Genomic DNA, 18,809 nt, shown 5'->3' with positions numbered 1-18,809 from the left:
GACTATAAACCTAAATCCTATACCCTAAACCCAAGTCTTAGACCCTAAACCCAAACCGTAAACCTTAACCCAAACCCTATAGCATCTAAGTTTGGGGTTTGGGTTTAGGGTTTACCGTTTGGGTTTTAGGTCTAGGATTTGGGTTTAGGGTATAGGTTTTGTGTTTAGGATTTACGGTTTTGGTTTAGAATTTACCGTTTAGACTTATGGTTAAGGTTTTGGGTTTATGGTATATAATTTGGGTTTAAAATTTACGGTTTGGGTTTAGGGTCTACTACTTGAGTTTAGGGTATTGAGTTTAGGTTTATAGTCTAGTTTTCGGGTTTAGGGTATATAATTTGGGTTTAGGATCTAGGATTAGAGTTTAGGGTATAGGGGTTGGATTTGGGTTTAGAATTTAAGGTATAGGGTTTAGAATTTATGATTTAGGGTTTAGGGTTTATCTAGAAGCGTTAGCGTAGTTAAAATTAGCGTTTTTATTTTTTGTAGTTATTTTTTATTTAATTTAATGTTTTTTAATTAATAATCTATGTGTCAATTTGATTGATTTTAAAGGGTGAAGTGAATTTATCATAAGTTATGTCGTTATTATTATGGTTTAAGACGCAGCCATGTGGTGAAGACATAGCAAAATATTCTTTCTCTTTTTACAAAAAGAATATTGTGTGTTATCCACGCTTCTTAACATTTTTAGCCAAAAAAGGTTAAAAACGAATACTATTGAATGAAATAAGAAATATTCAAGATAAAATCTGAAAATATCATTCTCGCAACAGTTTTTCAAATCATAAAGTAAGATTCTTACACATCTAATAAGAAGTAATTTATAATCTAACTAAAAGGTATTCAGAAAGCATTTCTAATCAAATTATAAACGGAGTGTTCCAAAACAAAAAGAAAAAAAATCAAATTATAAGCGGTATTTTTTATACAATTTTATGTCTAAATTATTGATGCCTTAAGAAACGGGTATTGAGAGAAAATCAAGTTAGTTGCATAACAGAAAAGATCCTCATTTTTCTGTGTTTATTCACCTTCTTTTCTCTTTTTTCTCACATTATCTCTTTGTACATTCTAGTTGTTTTCTTCTGCATTCACTTTTGTCTGTTTAACCTTTTTTCTTTGGTTCGGTACTTAAACCCTAATTAAGTTTATCTATTTATTTATTTATTTTAAGTCGTTTCTCTTCACTCTAAGAACACATGGACGACGAGAGCCAAACAGGTAACTTGAGGAGAAGAGCTCGACAGGTCAACGGGGAAGACGTCGACCGGCCAACGAATAGACGTCGTCAAAATGAACTTCAAACCGACGGCGTACAAGCTGGTGATCACGTCGAACCCCTTCCCCTTGAACTAAGCTTGGGCTCAACATCACACTCCTCTCAGATCCCGCCTATGACCACGTCGTCGCTTCCTCTAGCACCACCATCACCTTTTGCTCTTCCTCTGACGGCGTCGTCGCTTCCTCTAGCACCAGCATCGCCTTTTGCTCCGCCTATGACGACGTGGCAGACACCTGGTTCTATAGCGCAGTACTTTGCTTCGTCACAGTCTCATTATATGACGTATCCGCCCTATTTGAGCAATTCTATCTACCAGATAAGACCGTCAACACCGATGCAGCCACCGTTCGGACAGTCGTTTAACGTCTTCCCATCGTCATCTTTCACCTCTCCGACAAGACCAGTCATGAGACCAGCAGCTTCCGGGGCTGTGTCACGTCGTAGCTACAGATCGCAGTCCAGCGTTAACCGTAAAGACGATACGATCCCGCCGCCGTTTCCATGGGCGACGAATAAACGAGGGTGGATACAAAGCTTAGAGAATCTCGCGTCGAAACAGATCACCACCATCACCGGAGAGGTGCAATGCAAACACTGCGAGAAAGTGTATCAGGTGAGTTACAACCTGAGGGAGAAGTTCTCGGAGGTTGAGAATATTTTCGTAATGGGCAAATGGATTATGAGAGAACGTGCTCCTGCGATATGGACAAATCCAGAACCGGCGAGATGCGATCTCTGTGGCCGTGACAAGGCGGTGAAGCCGGTGATAGCTGAACGGAAGTGTCAGATTAATTGGTTGTTTTTGCTTTTGGGACAAACGTTAGGTTTTTGTACGTTGGAGCAGCTCAAGAATTTTTGTAAGCATTCAAAGAGTCACCGGACCGGAGCTAAGAACCGTGTGCTTTATTTGACGTACCTTGGTCTTTGCAAGATGCTCGAGCCTAACCGTGAGCTCTTTCAACGTGAAACCGCTAGGCGGTGAGTAAGATCGTTTGAAGATCTTATCAAACAAAAAAAGATCGTTTGAAGATATTTGCTAGGGGTTTTAGATGATTTGGATGGTTGCATTTAGGTGGGTTTTATTTGAATAATTGGGGTGAAAAAAATGCATATGTTCTTCTAATCCCTTTTGTCGTTTCTTGGTGGTGTGTTTATTTGGACTTTGACTTAATATCTTATTAATATATAAAGTCTAAAATTGCATGGATTACGTTTGAAATTTTGACTTATCTCAAAATTTTAAAATTAAAATAGCGCTTTTTGTATGTGATTTGAATTAGAAGAAGATATTCAGAAATCGGAACCTTTTCAAATCGATCCAAGTCTAACGACTTTTCCGTTATAGATCGCAAGTTAATCTAACTTCGGGATAAATCTAACTTTCAAAAGTTTATTCAGAGAATCACAAGTATCATACCATTGATTCTTGCATATCACATCTTTTTTTGCTAAATTAATTGTAAATGCCATATCACATCTATCTTATAAAAACAAGAACATTGTTTCAAACTTCAAAGTAACATTGTCACTCGGTGTAATTTATAGAAAAATATAATGTTACTATTTTACATCATTTAAATAAATGCACAATATATATTGACATTATTCGACAATTTGCTAATAGTTTCGCATTTCAAAGCGTGTATCAAAATATGTTATATGATTAAATTGTTAACAAGAAATTTAAGCATATCAAATATGATTAAACTGTAGACATCACATACTTACAATAATACACAAAATACAAAAATATAGTTCGATTTGATACAAGTATCTTAAAATTATATAAACAATTAATTAAAAGAATAAAAATAAATAGTTTTTAGTAATAAGTTATTCTGCTAAAGATGAATCATAAGAAAAACCTAGATTACATTTTACGAATAAATCCTCATTCCCTATCCCTCCCCAAAATAAAAAATGTTAATGTGAAACTCCATCAGTCTAAAATATAGTTAAACTAGGGTAAACCTGCTCTACGGGCAGACGAATAAATAAATTAATAGTATAAAATTGTTTTAATGTTTAATTTATTATAATTATTTATTTTACTATATTTTTTTAAAAAATATAATTATAACTATAACAATAGGTGAATAGATTTTCATAAAATTATAGTATTAGAACACTACAAGAAAACATATTTTTTACGAGGGCAGTATTCGTTGTAAATTCGTCGTAAACGGGGTGTTATGATGAATTAGTCTCGAAAGACGTTTCGTTGTTAAACGACCATCGTAACGGAGGTTTCGTCGTAAACGACTCGTTACGTTTCGACGAAATATATTCCTCGTAAAGCGCAGGGAAAGTATTCGTCGTAAACAACACGTAAGACTTCGTGGTAAAGCCCACGTAATGATTTCGTTGTAAAGAACACGTAAACATTTCGATGTAAAACCCTCGTAAATCTTTCGATGTTAATCACTCGTAAACATTCGATGTAAACTCCATGTAATGTTTACGAGGAGTTTACATCGATTCTTATTATATTATTATTAGTATATAATAAATTTGAATTTATATTTAATATTCGAAATTTAAAATATTTTAAATTTTAAAACGAAATATGAAAATGAAAAACATATTTCAAAAAAGCATTTAAAACTCATACAATATTTAAATTCATAATACAAACAAAAATATATAAAAAACTACATAATGTCGAAGTAGTCGGTGGGGTTGCTCTGGTGTTGACGGTTTGGATCGGACTCTTCGGGATTTCGTGATGGCAACCCAAGAGCGGCTCGTCTCTCACTCAACATTCTCTGCGTAGTCGGATTTCCCACCGCCATCACGTCTAGCAGATCCTCAAGAAAGTCAAAACGAACCTGTTGGCTATCCATTCGAGCTTTCATCTGAGAAGTCTCTTCATCCCGTCTCGAAGTGTATGACGAAGTTGCCCTTTCAACTTCGTTAACAGAGCCTATGCCGACTATTCGTCCCTTCTTTTTAGGAGCCACCTATAAAATTAAAACATATATTAATATAGTTAGTTATGTAAAAATATTAAAAATAACGTAAACAAAAATTTTAAGTTGTACCTCTTCGAAGATTCTGTCGGCCTCTTCGGTGGTCAATGTGACGGGTAATCCATCGGGAGACTGCTGGGGTAGTTGCGTCTCCCGTTCTTCAATCCGAGCAGCCACTGCATGGAAGAGTTTCTCAGATGCATGATCCACAAAAAATCCGTCGGATGTGGCGTGAGTCATCTTGAATAGCTCAGACAGAGATGGTAAGACTCCCGTCTTCTCTAACTACAAAAAAAGTTAAAGATTAAAATTTAAATTAATTGAAAATTTTAAAATAAATATTAAAAACAAAACTTACAGTTTCTAGACGGACTCCTGCATGAGGTTTTTGTCCGGTTCTGTGAACCATGGACAAATGACTATCTTTATCTTTCGTTCTTTGAGAAGCAGAGCACGAATTGGCTTTTTTGATCGAAGAGGGTAGCTTCCAATAGGCGATGAGGCCATCCCACACATCTGTCGTGAGCTCAGTGGGCTTTCCCTCATACCCGTAAATCTCCCACTTGTCCTTCCAATCAGAGACTGTGTTGCAAAGGCGGGTCTTCGCCATTGCAATGAATTCCCTCTTCACCCTCTCGGTGATTCCCAAAGACCAATGTCACCTTTGCTGAAACACAAAATTTTTGAAGAAATTACAATTAATAATAAATATTTTAAAATAAAAAGTAATATTTAAAAGTGATAATTTAATTAAATTTAAAAATCTTAACTCAAAACATTTAAACCAAGTGATCTTAACGTGATTTGGTGTCATCCTCCAGTTCGGATATGCCCCGTCGTAGTAACCCTTATTCACCGCCGAAACGCTCCGGCTAACACGGTTGCTAGTCCCAAACCTGAAACAAAAAACAATTTAATTGTTAGAAAATAAAAATAATTTAAATTTTAATGTAATAAAAATTAATAACTTACCAATAAGTTCATCGGGGTCTATCGGGGTCTAGAACTTCCAAACCCTCATGTCCAGGCTGGGCAAGCAAATCCTCCACCGTATATCTCGCGTATGGTGCATATGAAGGCACACGCAAATCTGGATGAACTGCACCTGCTGGAGCAGGCTGAGGTGCAGCCGCTGGAGGTGGAGGTGGAGGCATCTGCGGTGGAGGAGGAGGACTCCAAGAAACTCTCTGAGAAGTCTGACAGTCTGGAACTGCATCGGAAGATGATGGACCGGAAGAAGATGCACTGGAACCATCGCCAAACAACTGAGAATAAGTAGGTGCTGCTGGTTTCCTCCTATGAGTCATCTAAAAAAAGTTAAAATAAATTTAATCAATTACGACATAATTAAAAAATTATTCTGTCACCTAACTAATCACCTAAACTATTATTCCGTCACCTAACTAATCACCTAAACTAATTACCTAACTAATCACCTAAACTAGTTACCTAAATAATTAATCACCTAAACTAACTTAAAAAAATAATAGAGGAGAGAGGGGGGTACCTTTGGAGGGAGAGAGGAGTTTGGGAGTAATGAACGAGGCACCCTCGTTCTGTCGCGTCTCAATATATAGGGAAAGGCATTTGTCGTAAACTACGTAATATTACGACGAAGTTACCAGACCCGTCTTTTTTCATTTACGACGAAGTTACCAGACCCGTCTTTTTTCATTTACGACGAAGTTACCAGGCCCGTCTTTTTTCATTTGCGACGAAGTTACCAGGATTCGTCTTTTTCCATTTACGACGAAATTACGTGGAACCGGCCTTTTCATGTACGACGAAGTTATCAGGCCCGTGTTATTTTTACAAGGATTTTACTGAGCTTAACCCTAAACCCCAAGAATGAAATCCCTAAACCCCAAAGTCAGATATCATCTAACATCTTCTTCTTTACTTCTTCTTACTCTTTCTCCAACTTAAACCCTAAAACTCCAAATAATTTTTTTAAATCTAAAAAAATACATATTATATAAAACAACATTTGTTACACATACATTAAGATGATATAAAAACAATATTTTTTTAAACATACATTACAATAGAGAAATACAACATTTGTTACATATATTACATCACTCTAAATCGTTTTCGTTCTCATCAATATTACATCACTCTAAATCGTTTTCGTTCTCATCACTATCATTACAATCATCATCGTCGCTTCTCTCGAACTCGTCTTCACGTGCTTCATCTGTCGCATCTTCGGGAATATCTTCATATTGAAAGTTTTCTGGATCGATCAAAAGGATTTCATCAGTATGTTGTTCAGGTACCTCAACTTCAGTGATAGCGTCTTCTTCTTGCAAAGGTGGTTTTTTTCCAGCGACAATGCGTCCACGAGGTGTAATTTTGATAGCAGCTAACCAGTTTATCCCGGAAGTTTGAAGCCGAGGATAAGGAAGGAAGCTAACTTGCTCGGCTTGTGAAGCTAAAATGAAAGGCTCAAATTTGTGGTATCTTCTCCCAAATTGACATCCACAACACCAAATTTGTTATACCGAATCCCTCGGTTCACAACAAGATCGAACCATTCACATTTGAAGAGGATGCATTTTAGCTTCAATAACCCTGGAAATTCCACTTCAATAATCTCCTGCAAGATCCCGTAAAAGTTTGTTTCATAGGTGATGTGGTGACCTTTGCAACTGGACCTTGAACCAAATCGTTAAACCATACGGGATAATATGGATCGTCATAATCAACCTGCAAAAAACAGATATTCTTAATTAATATTGAAGTATCAAAACACTTGCTTAATTAATCAATGTATGAGATATATTACGTACATGTGATTTTAACCACTTGACAAAGTACTTATCTTTCCGTGTGTCCACATCAGTTGCAGATATTCTTGGTATTTCTTCTTCAACTTGAGATACAAACATGCTGCAAATTAAACAAATGATCAAGTCATATATAACTAACTTCAATTCATATAATTAACATTCACAAAATATTTACCTTTCAAAGTAACGGGTCACTGCATCCTCGCAGTTGAGCAAAATATAAGTGTGGGCACTATGTTTATCCTCTTCACATGACCACAATACTTCTTTCGTTTTACCACCATACCGTCCAATTTGGCAGAAAATGTCAGGAACACCATCAATTGCATATGATGTCGGTACTCCACCATCATCATATCTTCTAGGAACTCTTTTTCTCGTACGAACAGTTGGAGCAAAGTAGTAAGATGTGAAGTTAGATGTTTCGGCTGTCAAACTCCCCGCAAGTATTGAACCTTCCACTTTTGCAAGTTTTCTTGCTTTCCCCTTCAAATGTTTCATTTGTCGCTCATACGGATACATTCATCCGTTGTGAACAGGTCCACGAAGCAATGCTTCATACGGTAGGTGGACAACTAGATGCTCCATAACGTAAAAAAATGAAGGAGGAAATATCTTCTCCAGGTTGCACAATATGATCGGAATGTTCTGATGAAGTTGTTCGATGACTTCTTTCTTGAACGTACGTGTGCTAAGATCTCTGAAGAATGCTCTGATGGCTATGTATTGCAAAAGTAATCAAATTAATAACATTGCATAACATATGTGTATATATTATAAATTTATAATTACCTGCAAGTGCTTCATGGACATTTGCTGGAAGGAGCTCGGCAAAAGCAAATGGAAGTAGTCGTTGCATAAACACATGACAATCATGACTCTTCATTCCGGAGAACTTTTGACCTCGTTCAACACATCTTGACAGATTTGAAACATAACCATCAGGAAACTTAACTTCTGATGCAACCCCGTCAAACAAAGTTGTTTTGGCTTCTGATGACAACCGGAAGATGAGAACATGAATGTTCCCATTGCTCTTGATATGTAACTCACTTCTTGAGCAAATATCAGGTAAGTCTATCCTTGACTTTTTGTTATCTTTTGTCTTCCCAGAGACGTTAAGTATTGTATTCATGATGTTCTCAAAAAAGTTCTTCTCAATATGCATGGCATCCAGATTGTGGCGTAAGAGAAGATCCTTCCAATAGAGTAGCTCCCAAAATATACTCTTATTATGCCAATTGTGAGAGACACCATACCCATCAGGCATATTTCTGAAGAACATGCCAGTTTCCTCCAACCTTAACTGTTTTCTGAGCTCCATAATAATCAATGTCCGCTTCGATCTGCTGGCCGGTGAGATATGGAGGAGGACTGTCTCTGACAACTTTTTTTGTGCCGAAACAATGTCTTATTTCTTCTGTACGGATGAGAAAGTGGAAGAAAGCGACGATGACAATCAAACCAACAACTCTTCCTACCATTCTTCAGTTGAAAAGCATCCATCGATCCAAGACAATATGGACAAGATAATCTTCCATGTGTTGTCCAGCCAGAAAACATCCCATAAGTAGGGAAATCCCTTATCGTCTACATCAGAACTGCTCGCATCGTAAAATTATTTTTCAAGGAACAATCGTACGTCATCACCCCTTCTGACCACAATTGCTTTAGCTCTTCTACTAACGGTTGAAGAAAACCAAGAGACAGTTTTGCATGCTTCGGCCCAGGGATTAATATAGTCAAAAATAAAAATTCTTGTTCCATGCACATATCCGGCGGTAAATTGTACGACGTAAGAATGAGTGGCCACAAACAATATTGTCTACCAGACATTCCAAATGGACTAAATCCATCGGTGCATAACCCAAGATAGACATTTCGAATATTTGTAGCAAAATCTGGGTGTACCTTGTTGAAATGTTTCCACGCTCTTGCGTCTGATGGATGTGCAACCTCGCCATCTCTCTGGACATGTTCAGCATGCCACCTCATCGACGCAGCAGTCCTCTCAGATTCATATAATCTTTTCAATCTGTCTGTAATTGGTAGGTACCACATCCTTTGGTACGGTACCCTATTCCTCCCACGGCCTTGCGGTTTGAATTGTGATTTTTTGCAGAATCGACACTCTTCTAACTTGTCATCTTCCTTCCAGTAGATCATGCAGTTGTCGATGCAAACATCAATCATCTCCGAAGGCAACCCAAGACTATAAACCAATTTCTGAATCTCATAATAAGATTCAGCAGACACGTTGTCTTCTGGCAAATACTCTTTAACAAATTCAGCCCATGCATCCATGCAATTCTCAGGTAAATTATGATCCGTTTTAATATTCATCATCCTAGCTGCTAGAGACAATTATGATCTGTTTTAATATCAATCTAGCATTTCATAAAACCTTTTTGCATCCAAATTAGGTTCTTCTACATTTCCAGTTCCATCAACTATTGTTGTAGTTGTTTCTAAAAATGCATCACTAATCATATCTTGAACCCTATCATGATCTACCATCTGCTCCTCCTGATGATAATTATATTCATTATGCAAATGATTCGGTTCTTCATTATGATGAGCATCCTCAAAATTATTATTACTACTACTAGCTTCATTTCCCCCATAACCCTCTCCATGTTGATACCAAATGTAGTACAGTGGTGTAAATCCTCTGTTTACTAAATACTTCCATACAGTTTCACTACGTGCAAATTTTGAATTCTTGCATTTCTGACAGGGGCAGAACATCTTACCGCTTTCCTACGTGATCGGTGTACAGCCCGCCTGGTGCATGAATATCTCTAGCCCGCTCAGAAATGCGTTCGTCACCCTCCCATAGGAATTTTTGTGCAAATACATCCAACTCTGTAACTCGTAAATACTACCGCCATCGACCATTTTTTTTCTTAGATTTTGTTTTGAAAAAAAAAATTCCTGATTTTTTTTTTCGTTTGTGTGTTGTGAGGAAGAGAGTTGTGGAAAATGACATATATATAGAAAAATTTTCGAGTTTGGTAGGTGAAATATAACAACGATTTTACAAGGAATGTTTTACATGGATTTTACAAAGAATGTTTTACATGGATATAACAACAATTTTACATGAACTTACAACCACTTTACAACGAAATTAGTTAAGTTAAAGCACATAGAATACACGTTTTCACCTAAATATAATGGTAACATGTTTCGTTGTAATGTCGATGTAACGGTTACGACGAATTTATCTTTCCACGTACTTTCGTCGTAAACTTACATTGACTTTACGACGCAACTGTTTCGTCATAAAGTTACATCGAGTTTACAACGAATTTTGGACTCCTCGTAATTTCGTTGTAAATGCCATGTAAATTTACGAGGAAATAATTTCCTCGTAAATCTTCGCTGTTATAGAAACGTTTTCTTGTAGTGGAATTAGTAGAATAAAATTATTTCCGCTCTCCATTATATATTTGTTTCATGATTAATTTTTTTCTTTCTTAAAACTAATGATATACATGACATAAAATAAATAACTCATTCGTTATAGCTATAAATATTTTGAAATAGATATATAGATACTATGAAACTATCATTTCTATTTATACATATACATATCTGTAAACGATATGGGCTTGGAACATCATCATCTCGACAAAAAAATAAATAAGAAAAGATTCATGTGTTTAATTGCATATAGACGGTTGGAGTTGTCATTTGGTTAGGTGAGACTAAATTCAAAAAGAAACAAAAGAAAAAGGACCAAACTACAAATAGATGTAACTTAAGTTATTTATCAGATCGAGGGTCTTCTACACCTATATCGGCCAATCTCAAACTCTGGGATTAGGCTCGTCGCCTGTTGATGGCGGTTTGAGATCCTCTGCAATTGTAGGTGACATCGACGACTGTGCGAGCTGAGATGGCTGTTGGATGTGAGATTAGAAGGTCGCGGCGGTGAAAAGAGGAACACGACTCACGCCGCGGAGAAGCTTAAACACAACAATGGAGGGATGCAATCGCGGTTGGACCACCGGAGATCAATCTGACCTGCGATATAGATGACAGGAGAAGTCGTGGGGTGGCATGGCAAGGAGGTCGCTGAGACTAATAAGGTAAGAGAAGAACTTTGATATTAGCCATTTCTCTTAGAGCAAGTTTATTTCGTAAGTTAATCAAATTGAAAATATGATTTTGAGAAGAGGATGTCTAACTTTCTTTTATAGTTGCAGGTACACCTTCTCACATAAGAGAAGCTCACATTAAATAAGATCGTAGTGGCTCGATTAAGAAGGGGTGGTTTAAGGCTATGCGTCTGTTACCGTGAACGTTTCGATCAGTGAGGAAGAAGATCAAACGACGTGAGACAACTACCAACAGATTCATCACGTCAACGTCGGCGGCTCAATCTCTCGAGAATGTGGTGAATCCTAGAATCAAAATCGACGCTTAGGGATTCTCACTATCGAGATGGGTCCTTAGAGTAAACGTAAAGCCCACATAAAACCGTAACCCATTTTTTTAAATGAAACGCATCATATAGTATAAATAGACAGGTGTTACGCTGAGAAGATCTGAATTAGTGAGTTGGAATCCTAGGTAGACACCCCAGGAGTAAAGCAAACATATTTTTATATACATAGATATAGATTTGGACGTAAACCATTAATGTGAACGATACTCTTTAACTAAATCAAATTACATATTTTATTTCTAAAACTCCTCAACCATATATATATGATACAAAATCACTCAATTATATTTTTAGTGAATAATAACTTCTCAAATTAAAACTCCTGAATGTTAATCCTCTTCAATCTACAATATTTTATAATTTAGACAAATTGAAGTCAACAAATCCAGAAATCCCTAAATCAAAACTTAGAACATCACCAAACTAAAGGTCAAATACTTAATTACTAGGTAATATCATGTGCCTTGCACGGAATGTGATTATTAGTTTCGTTATTTTTTTAATAAAGAGACATTAATCTGTTTAATCTGGATATCGGTTCGGTTTTAGGTTGTTTTTTTATTTTTAATCTCCTAAAATATAGCTATCATTTTAAATCAATATTTATTTGGTTTGTTCGGTTAAAATGTTTGATGTTTTTATTTTTTTTTTCCTGTGATAATCAAAAATTACTATTATTTGTTTGTTTTCATGTTATGAATCTTAGATAGTCGTGATGTCGATCCAATGGTTTCATATTATAGTTTCTAAACGGATAATAGTTAAAAAAAGGAAAAGAAAATTATTAAGATAAATCATTTTACTACAATTTGGTCGATAGTGAAAGAAGCATTAAGAAAAAGAATATTTTAACTTCCAAAAAAATTAGATATTTCAGCTGTGGTAAATACTTAGTTATAAGGTTCTCACGTCAATGTGCACATGTATGTGTATGTAAAAGTACATAAAGATGGTTCATAAATATATAAAGATACTGTTAATTAATATTAAATGACATTTTTTCAAAATAATACATGAAAAATAAAATTCTTAAAATGATATGTGTATATATATATATATGCATCTAATAGATCAAATTAGATATCCGTTCCTATAAATATTGATATTTGTGATTTGCTTTTTTTTTTTTTACGGATATTGCATTTTAGTATCTGATTCGCATCTTAGAGTAACAGATATCCAGATTTTTCGGTTCGAATCAAAACATATAAAGAATCGAATCAAAATTTATGAATAATTTGTCCAGCTCTATTCGTAAACAGTAAAAATAACGTAAAGAAGAATCATGCATGTGAGTTTTATATTAAAAAACATGAAATACATTGTGTGAACATATTTATGTACAGTTTAGCTGAGAAGCTCTAAAATGCTTCTCCATTAATATATGTAGAGTTTGGCTGAGTTTTATATTATGTAGAATCAGATACTAAAATGCAATATCTACATGTGACATGTGTCCGACTAAGCCCACTACATGTTGGACTCTCTTAACTACATGTTGGACTCTATTTTTGTTTTTGGTTTTTCCACCTTGGTTAACTAAGGGCGTTATTGGAACATGAATTTTTGTAGAATTTGATGATTTTAATAGTTGACAGGGTTTTACAAGTTAGTTTGATTTAACAAAATTTATCAAATATTTTTACACATATTTTCATTATTTGTGCATAGAGTTCTATTGATTGTTATTAAATTTTAAAGTAAAAAATTAATGGTGGTAGGAGAAAGAAAAAGAAAATCATTTCAATTAGTTTGTTATAATCAAATTTACATAAAGTCCAAATTTCTGAGTTTTTAATATTTTTTATTTTTGAGTACTAATAAAAACATGTTAATGATGACATGTTTTTTTGTTACACATCTCATATAGTTTTGTACCTTTTGTTTATTTATTAACAAATATATATATTATGTTATTAGTGGCTGAATAGTAGTTTATGCTCGGTCTGTTTATATAGTTTTGAAATTGTTTTAGAGTCATACTTGTAAAATTACAGAAAAGTGGAAATTGTCTTTGTCGACTATGTTAAAGTTGTGATTTGTATTATTTCATAGATTTTAAAACTCTTATGGGTATAGATGATATTCTCAAAATTGAGTCTTATGGTAAAAACAAAGAAAATTTGCATTCCAATAACAATAGAGTTTAGTAAGATCGTAAAATCGATGAAATTTTTTTTTCTAATAATAAAAAATTTTGAATGGAATTTAAAAGTCTTCACCCCACTAAAAATAGATTCCATTCATATTTTTTTATTAAAATCTCGTAAATATTTCATTCCAAAAAAAAAAATTTGTTTTTTTGGAGATTTGATGCAGTTACTAATTCATGATCTTGCATGTACAGAATAAAAAATTTATTTTCGATTCTACGAGAATTTTTATGAGACAAAAGATCTTCTTTCAAAAGAGATTCAATTCAGAACTCTTATATGCCCAAGCCAATAACAATGAAATCTCAAAGTTTAATAATTCCTCTAGAATTCCTCTACCAATAACCCCCTATGAATTAAACAAATTTGAATGATCTACGCCTGGCTCCAATTTAATCAGAATTCTGTATGCAGATATGGTCAAGAATATTTCTCTATAGTTAGGTTAATAAGAAAAAAATCACTTTCAACTTAATTTCGTTTACAAGTTTTTTAGTAAGAGTATATTCATGATGGAGAATGAGTTTCTAAAAAGAAATTCGAGGTTTTCAAATGAAAAAGTTACCATTTTATCCCTTTTGAGTACTTAGATATTATTTCATTTTAAAATATTCCAATTTTTTCAAAAAAAATCTTTCTCATTTTGCTATTCGTGATAGATTCGACATTTTTAATTTAATTATATTTAAATAATGTATTATTGATCAAACACTCAAAAATATTAGAACCTCTGTACGTGATACTTGTAAAATCATAAAGTTTCTCATAAAAGAATTGCATAATATCCATAGATTAGGATGAGACGTAGTCAATGACCAAAGTATTTTGTAAGAAATGTTCAATAAGTGTGATTGGTAAAAAGAAATTTTTTACAACAATTGAGTTGAAAAACTTTCAAAAATTAAGACAACAGGTTGTTCATTACTCCTAATTATTATTAGAACAAAACCTAGGTTCACCCCCTAAGGTGAACCTTTAAATTCACCTCAATTTTTAAGACCAATCAAAATGACACATAAATTATTAATTAAAAAAATATTAAATTAAATAAAAATTAGGTATAAAAAAATAAAAACGCTAATTTTAACGACGCTAACGCTTCCAGCGAAACCATAAACCCTAAATCTTAAATTCTAAACCTTATACCCTAAATTCTAAACCCAAATTCAAACCCCTAAACCCAAACCCTATACCCTGAACCCTAATCTTTGACCCTAAACCCAAATTATATAGGGATAATTTGTAAATTACTCCATTAACAGTTTCAAATTTGAAAATTACACCTTCTATTTTATTTTTTGAAAACTACACTTTCTTAAATATGAATTGACATTTTTATCCAGATTCATATTTCAATAATTGAGATATAAATTTCAAATTAATAAGAATAATATTATTATAATTATTTATGTTTAAGATAAATTTGTGTGTTTAGATAAATATGTTATTTAACTATTTAAAATTTTACAATAACAAGAATAATGTAAAATAAACAAATTATGAATTTTTTGACTTTATAATGAAGTTTATATAAATTTTATTTCATGGATTGGTGAGCTAGACGTCTCTGTTACTCGTGAGTAGCATTTTAATTCTTTTTTTTCATTAGTTCAGTACAATGGATATGGTCAAAAGGTTAAGCACCTACCAAGTAGCAACTAGCAAGCGAGTGTTAATCGTTAAGTGTACTCTTGTTTTGATTTTACTTTGATTTTACTGAACATGTGGCTTATATGGCTTTGGTGGGATCATTTCCATTTAACTCATTCATGTCTAGATTTCTCTCTGGTATTGGGACGGCTGTTCTTGCTGTGTTTTTAGCATTTTGAAAACATACGAATACATGTACATTAGGAATGTATGAAACCAATAGAGTTTAAGTCAGTTGGTATCAATCAGATATGAGTTTGGAACCAGAACGAGCGTTTACAGATTTTGTGCTATGCAGTTTCATGACACTTACGAACTTGAACAGAATTGGAGTTCTTCAAAGGCGTAGAACATCCATCTCCAGAACTCAGCCAAATCACACCTCAAAAATAGAACTATTGTCAAAGTAAAATAGTAGGAGAATTAGAAACAAAAATCTGATTCATGAATCAACAAACCTCTTAATGAGATAAGACAAAGAATCTGTGAAACTAGAAAAAGAAAAAAAAATCAGAAAGGGAGGATACTGAGAATGAGACAAGACGTCATCTTGAGTTCTTATTTTTATTTTTTCCAAACAATAAAAAGTTTAAGATATATTCAAAAGATATTGTCTAGATACTCTAAAGATTTTTTAATGAATTTTTTTTTTTTTGTAAAACTGCTACTTAAAATATAAAATAAATTAGGAATTGATAAATATTAAGATTAGACAATTTGGTAAATTTTTATATACATAAGTGTATTTTTCCAAAAACTTAAACAATGGTGTAGTTTTCAAATTATAATCTTATCTGAATGTATTTCTTCAAATTTTCCCAATTATATATCTTAAACCCAAAAAATAGACTATAAACCTAAATCCTATACCCTAAACCCAAGTCTTAGACCCTAAACCCAAACCGTAAACCTTAACCCAAACCCTATAGCATCTAAGTTTGGGGTTTGGGTTTAGGGTTTACCGTTTGGGTTTTAGGTCTAGGATTTGGGTTTAGGGTATAGGTTTTGTGTTTAGGATTTACGGTTTGGGTTTAGGATTTACCGTTTAGACTTATGGTTAAGGTTTTGGGTTTATGGTATATAATTTGGGTTTAAAATTTACGGTTTGGGCTTAGGGTCTACTACTTGAGTTTAGGGTATTGAGTTTAGGTTTATAGTCTAGTTTTCGGGTTTAGGGTATATAATTTGGGTTTAGGATCTAGGATTAGAGTTTAGGGTATAGGGTTTGGGTTTAGGGGTTGGATTTGGGTTTAGAATTTAGGGTATAGGGTTTAGAATTTATGATTTAGGGTTTAGGGTTTATCTAGAAGCGTTAGCGTAGTTAAAATTAGCGTTTTTATTTTTTGTAGTTATTTTTTATTTAATTTAATGTTTTTTAATTAATAATCTATGTGTCAATTTGATTGATTTTAAAGGGTGGAGTGAATTTATCATAAGTTATGTCGTTATTATTATGGTTTAAGACGCAGCCATGTGGTGAAGACATAGCAAACTATTCTTTCTCTTTTTACAAAAAGAATATTGTGTGTTATCCACACTTCTTAACATTTTTAGCCAAAAAAGGTTAAAAACGAATACTATTGAATGAAATAAGAAATATCCAAGATAAAATCTGAAAATATCATTCTCGCAACAGTTTTTCAAATCATAAAGTAAGATTCTTACACATCTAATAAGAAGTAATTTATAATCTAACTAAAAGGTATTCAGAAAGCATTTCTAATCAAATTATAAACGGAGTGTTCCAAAACAAAAAGAAAAAAAATCAAATTATAAACGGTATTTTTTATACAATTTTATGTCTAAATTATTGATGCCTTCGGGTATTGAGAGAAAATCAAGTTAGTTGCATAACAGAAAAGATCCTTATTTTTCTGTGTTTATTCACCTTCTTTTCTCTTTTTTCTCACATTATCTCTTTGTACATTCTAGTTGTTTTCTTCTGCATTCACTTTTGTATGCTTAACCTTTTCCCTTTGGTTCGGTACTTAAACCCTAATTAAGTTTATCTATTTATTTATTTATTTTAAGTCGTTTCTCTTCACTCTAAGAACACATGGACGACGAGAGCCAAACAGGTAACTTGAGGAGAAGAGCTCGACAGGTCAACGGGGAAGACGTCGACCGGCCAACGAATAGACGTCGTCAAAATGAACTTCAAACCGACGGCGTACAAGCTGGTGATCACGTCGAACCCCTTCCCCTTGAACTAAGCTTGGGCTCAACATCACACTCCTCTCAGATCCCGCCTATGACCACGTCGTCGCTTCCTCTAGCACCACCATCACCTTTTGCTCTTCCTCTGACGGCGTCGTCGCTTCCTCTAGCACCAGCATCGCCTTTTGCTCCGCCTATGACGACGTGGCAGACACCTGGTTCTATAGCGCAGTACTTTGCTTCGTCACAGTCTCATTATATGACGTATCCGCCCTATTTGAGCAATTCTATCTACCAGATAAGACCGTCAACACCGATGCAGCCACCGTTCGGACAGTCGTTTAACGTCTTCCCATCGTCATCTTTCACCTCTCCGACAAGACCAGTCATGAGACCAGCAGCTTCCGGGGCTGTGTCACGTCGTAGCTACAGATCGCAGTCCAGCGTTAACCGTAAAGACGATACGATCCCGCCGCCGTTTCCATGGGCGACGAATAAACGAGGGTGGATACAAAGCTTAGAGAATCTCGCGTCGAAACAGATCACCACCATCACCGGAGAGGTGCAATGCAAACACTGCGAGAAAGTGTATCAGGTGAGTTACAACCTGAGGGAGAAGTTCTCGGAGGTTGAGAATATTTTCGTAATGGGCAAATGGATTATGAGAGAACGTGCTCCTGCGATATGGACAAATCCAGAACCGGCGAGATGCGATCTCTGTGGCCGTGACAAGGCGGTGAAGCCGGTGATAGCTGAACGGAAGTGTCAGATTAATTGGTTGTTTTTGCTTTTGGGACAAACGTTAGGTTTTTGTACGTTGGAGCAGCTCAAGAATTTTTGTAAGCATTCAAAGAGTCACCGGACCGGAGCTAAGAACCGTGTGCTTTATTTGACGTACCTTGGTCTTTGCAAGATGCTCGAGCCTAACCGTGAGCTCTTTCAACGTGAAACCGCTAGGCGGTGAGTAAGATCGTTTGAAGATCTTATCAAACAAAAAAAGATCGTTTGAAGATATTTGCTAGGGGTTTTAGATGATTTGGATGGTTGCATTTAGGTGGGTTTTATTTGAATAATTGGGGTGAAAAAAATGCATATGTTCTTCTAATCCCTTTTGTCGTTTCTTGGTGGTGTGTTTATTTGGACTTTGACTTAATATCTTATTAATATATAAAGTCTAAAATTGCATGGATTACGTTTGAAATTTTGACTTATCTCAAAATTTTAAAATTAAAATAGCGCTTTTTGTATGTGATTTGAATTAGAAGAAGATATTCAGAAATCGGAACCTTTTCAAATCGATCCAAGTCTAACGACTTTTCCGTTATAGATCGCAAGTTAATCTAACTTCGG

General features: G+C 34.6%; 2 protein-coding genes across 2 annotated transcripts; both read left to right on the top strand.

Moving 5' to 3' along the window:
• The first annotated feature begins 543 nt into the window (after positions 1 to 543).
• On the top strand, positions 544 to 3,392 carry LOC125591438. The gene has a single exon (XM_048765680.1). The coding sequence runs from the start codon at positions 1,203 to 1,205 to the stop codon at positions 2,265 to 2,267; it is 1,065 nt and encodes a 354-aa protein (XP_048621637.1). The 5' UTR covers positions 544 to 1,202; the 3' UTR covers positions 2,268 to 3,392.
• A 12,901-nt stretch (positions 3,393 to 16,293) lies between these two features.
• On the top strand, positions 16,294 to 18,684 carry LOC106442113. The gene has a single exon (XM_013883841.3). It carries the CDS (start codon positions 17,359 to 17,361, stop codon positions 18,421 to 18,423), a length of 1,065 nt encoding a protein of 354 aa, XP_013739295.2. The 5' UTR covers positions 16,294 to 17,358; the 3' UTR covers positions 18,424 to 18,684.
• Positions 18,685 to 18,809: the final 125 nt, after the last annotated feature.

The sequence above is a fragment of the Brassica napus genome, chromosome C8 (genome assembly GCF_020379485.1).
Source record: "Brassica napus cultivar Da-Ae chromosome C8, Da-Ae, whole genome shotgun sequence".
Classification (NCBI taxonomy): domain Eukaryota; kingdom Viridiplantae; phylum Streptophyta; class Magnoliopsida; order Brassicales; family Brassicaceae; genus Brassica; species Brassica napus.
The sequence above is the reverse complement of the archived record's forward strand: the minus strand, read 5'-3'. Positions and strand labels throughout refer to the sequence as shown.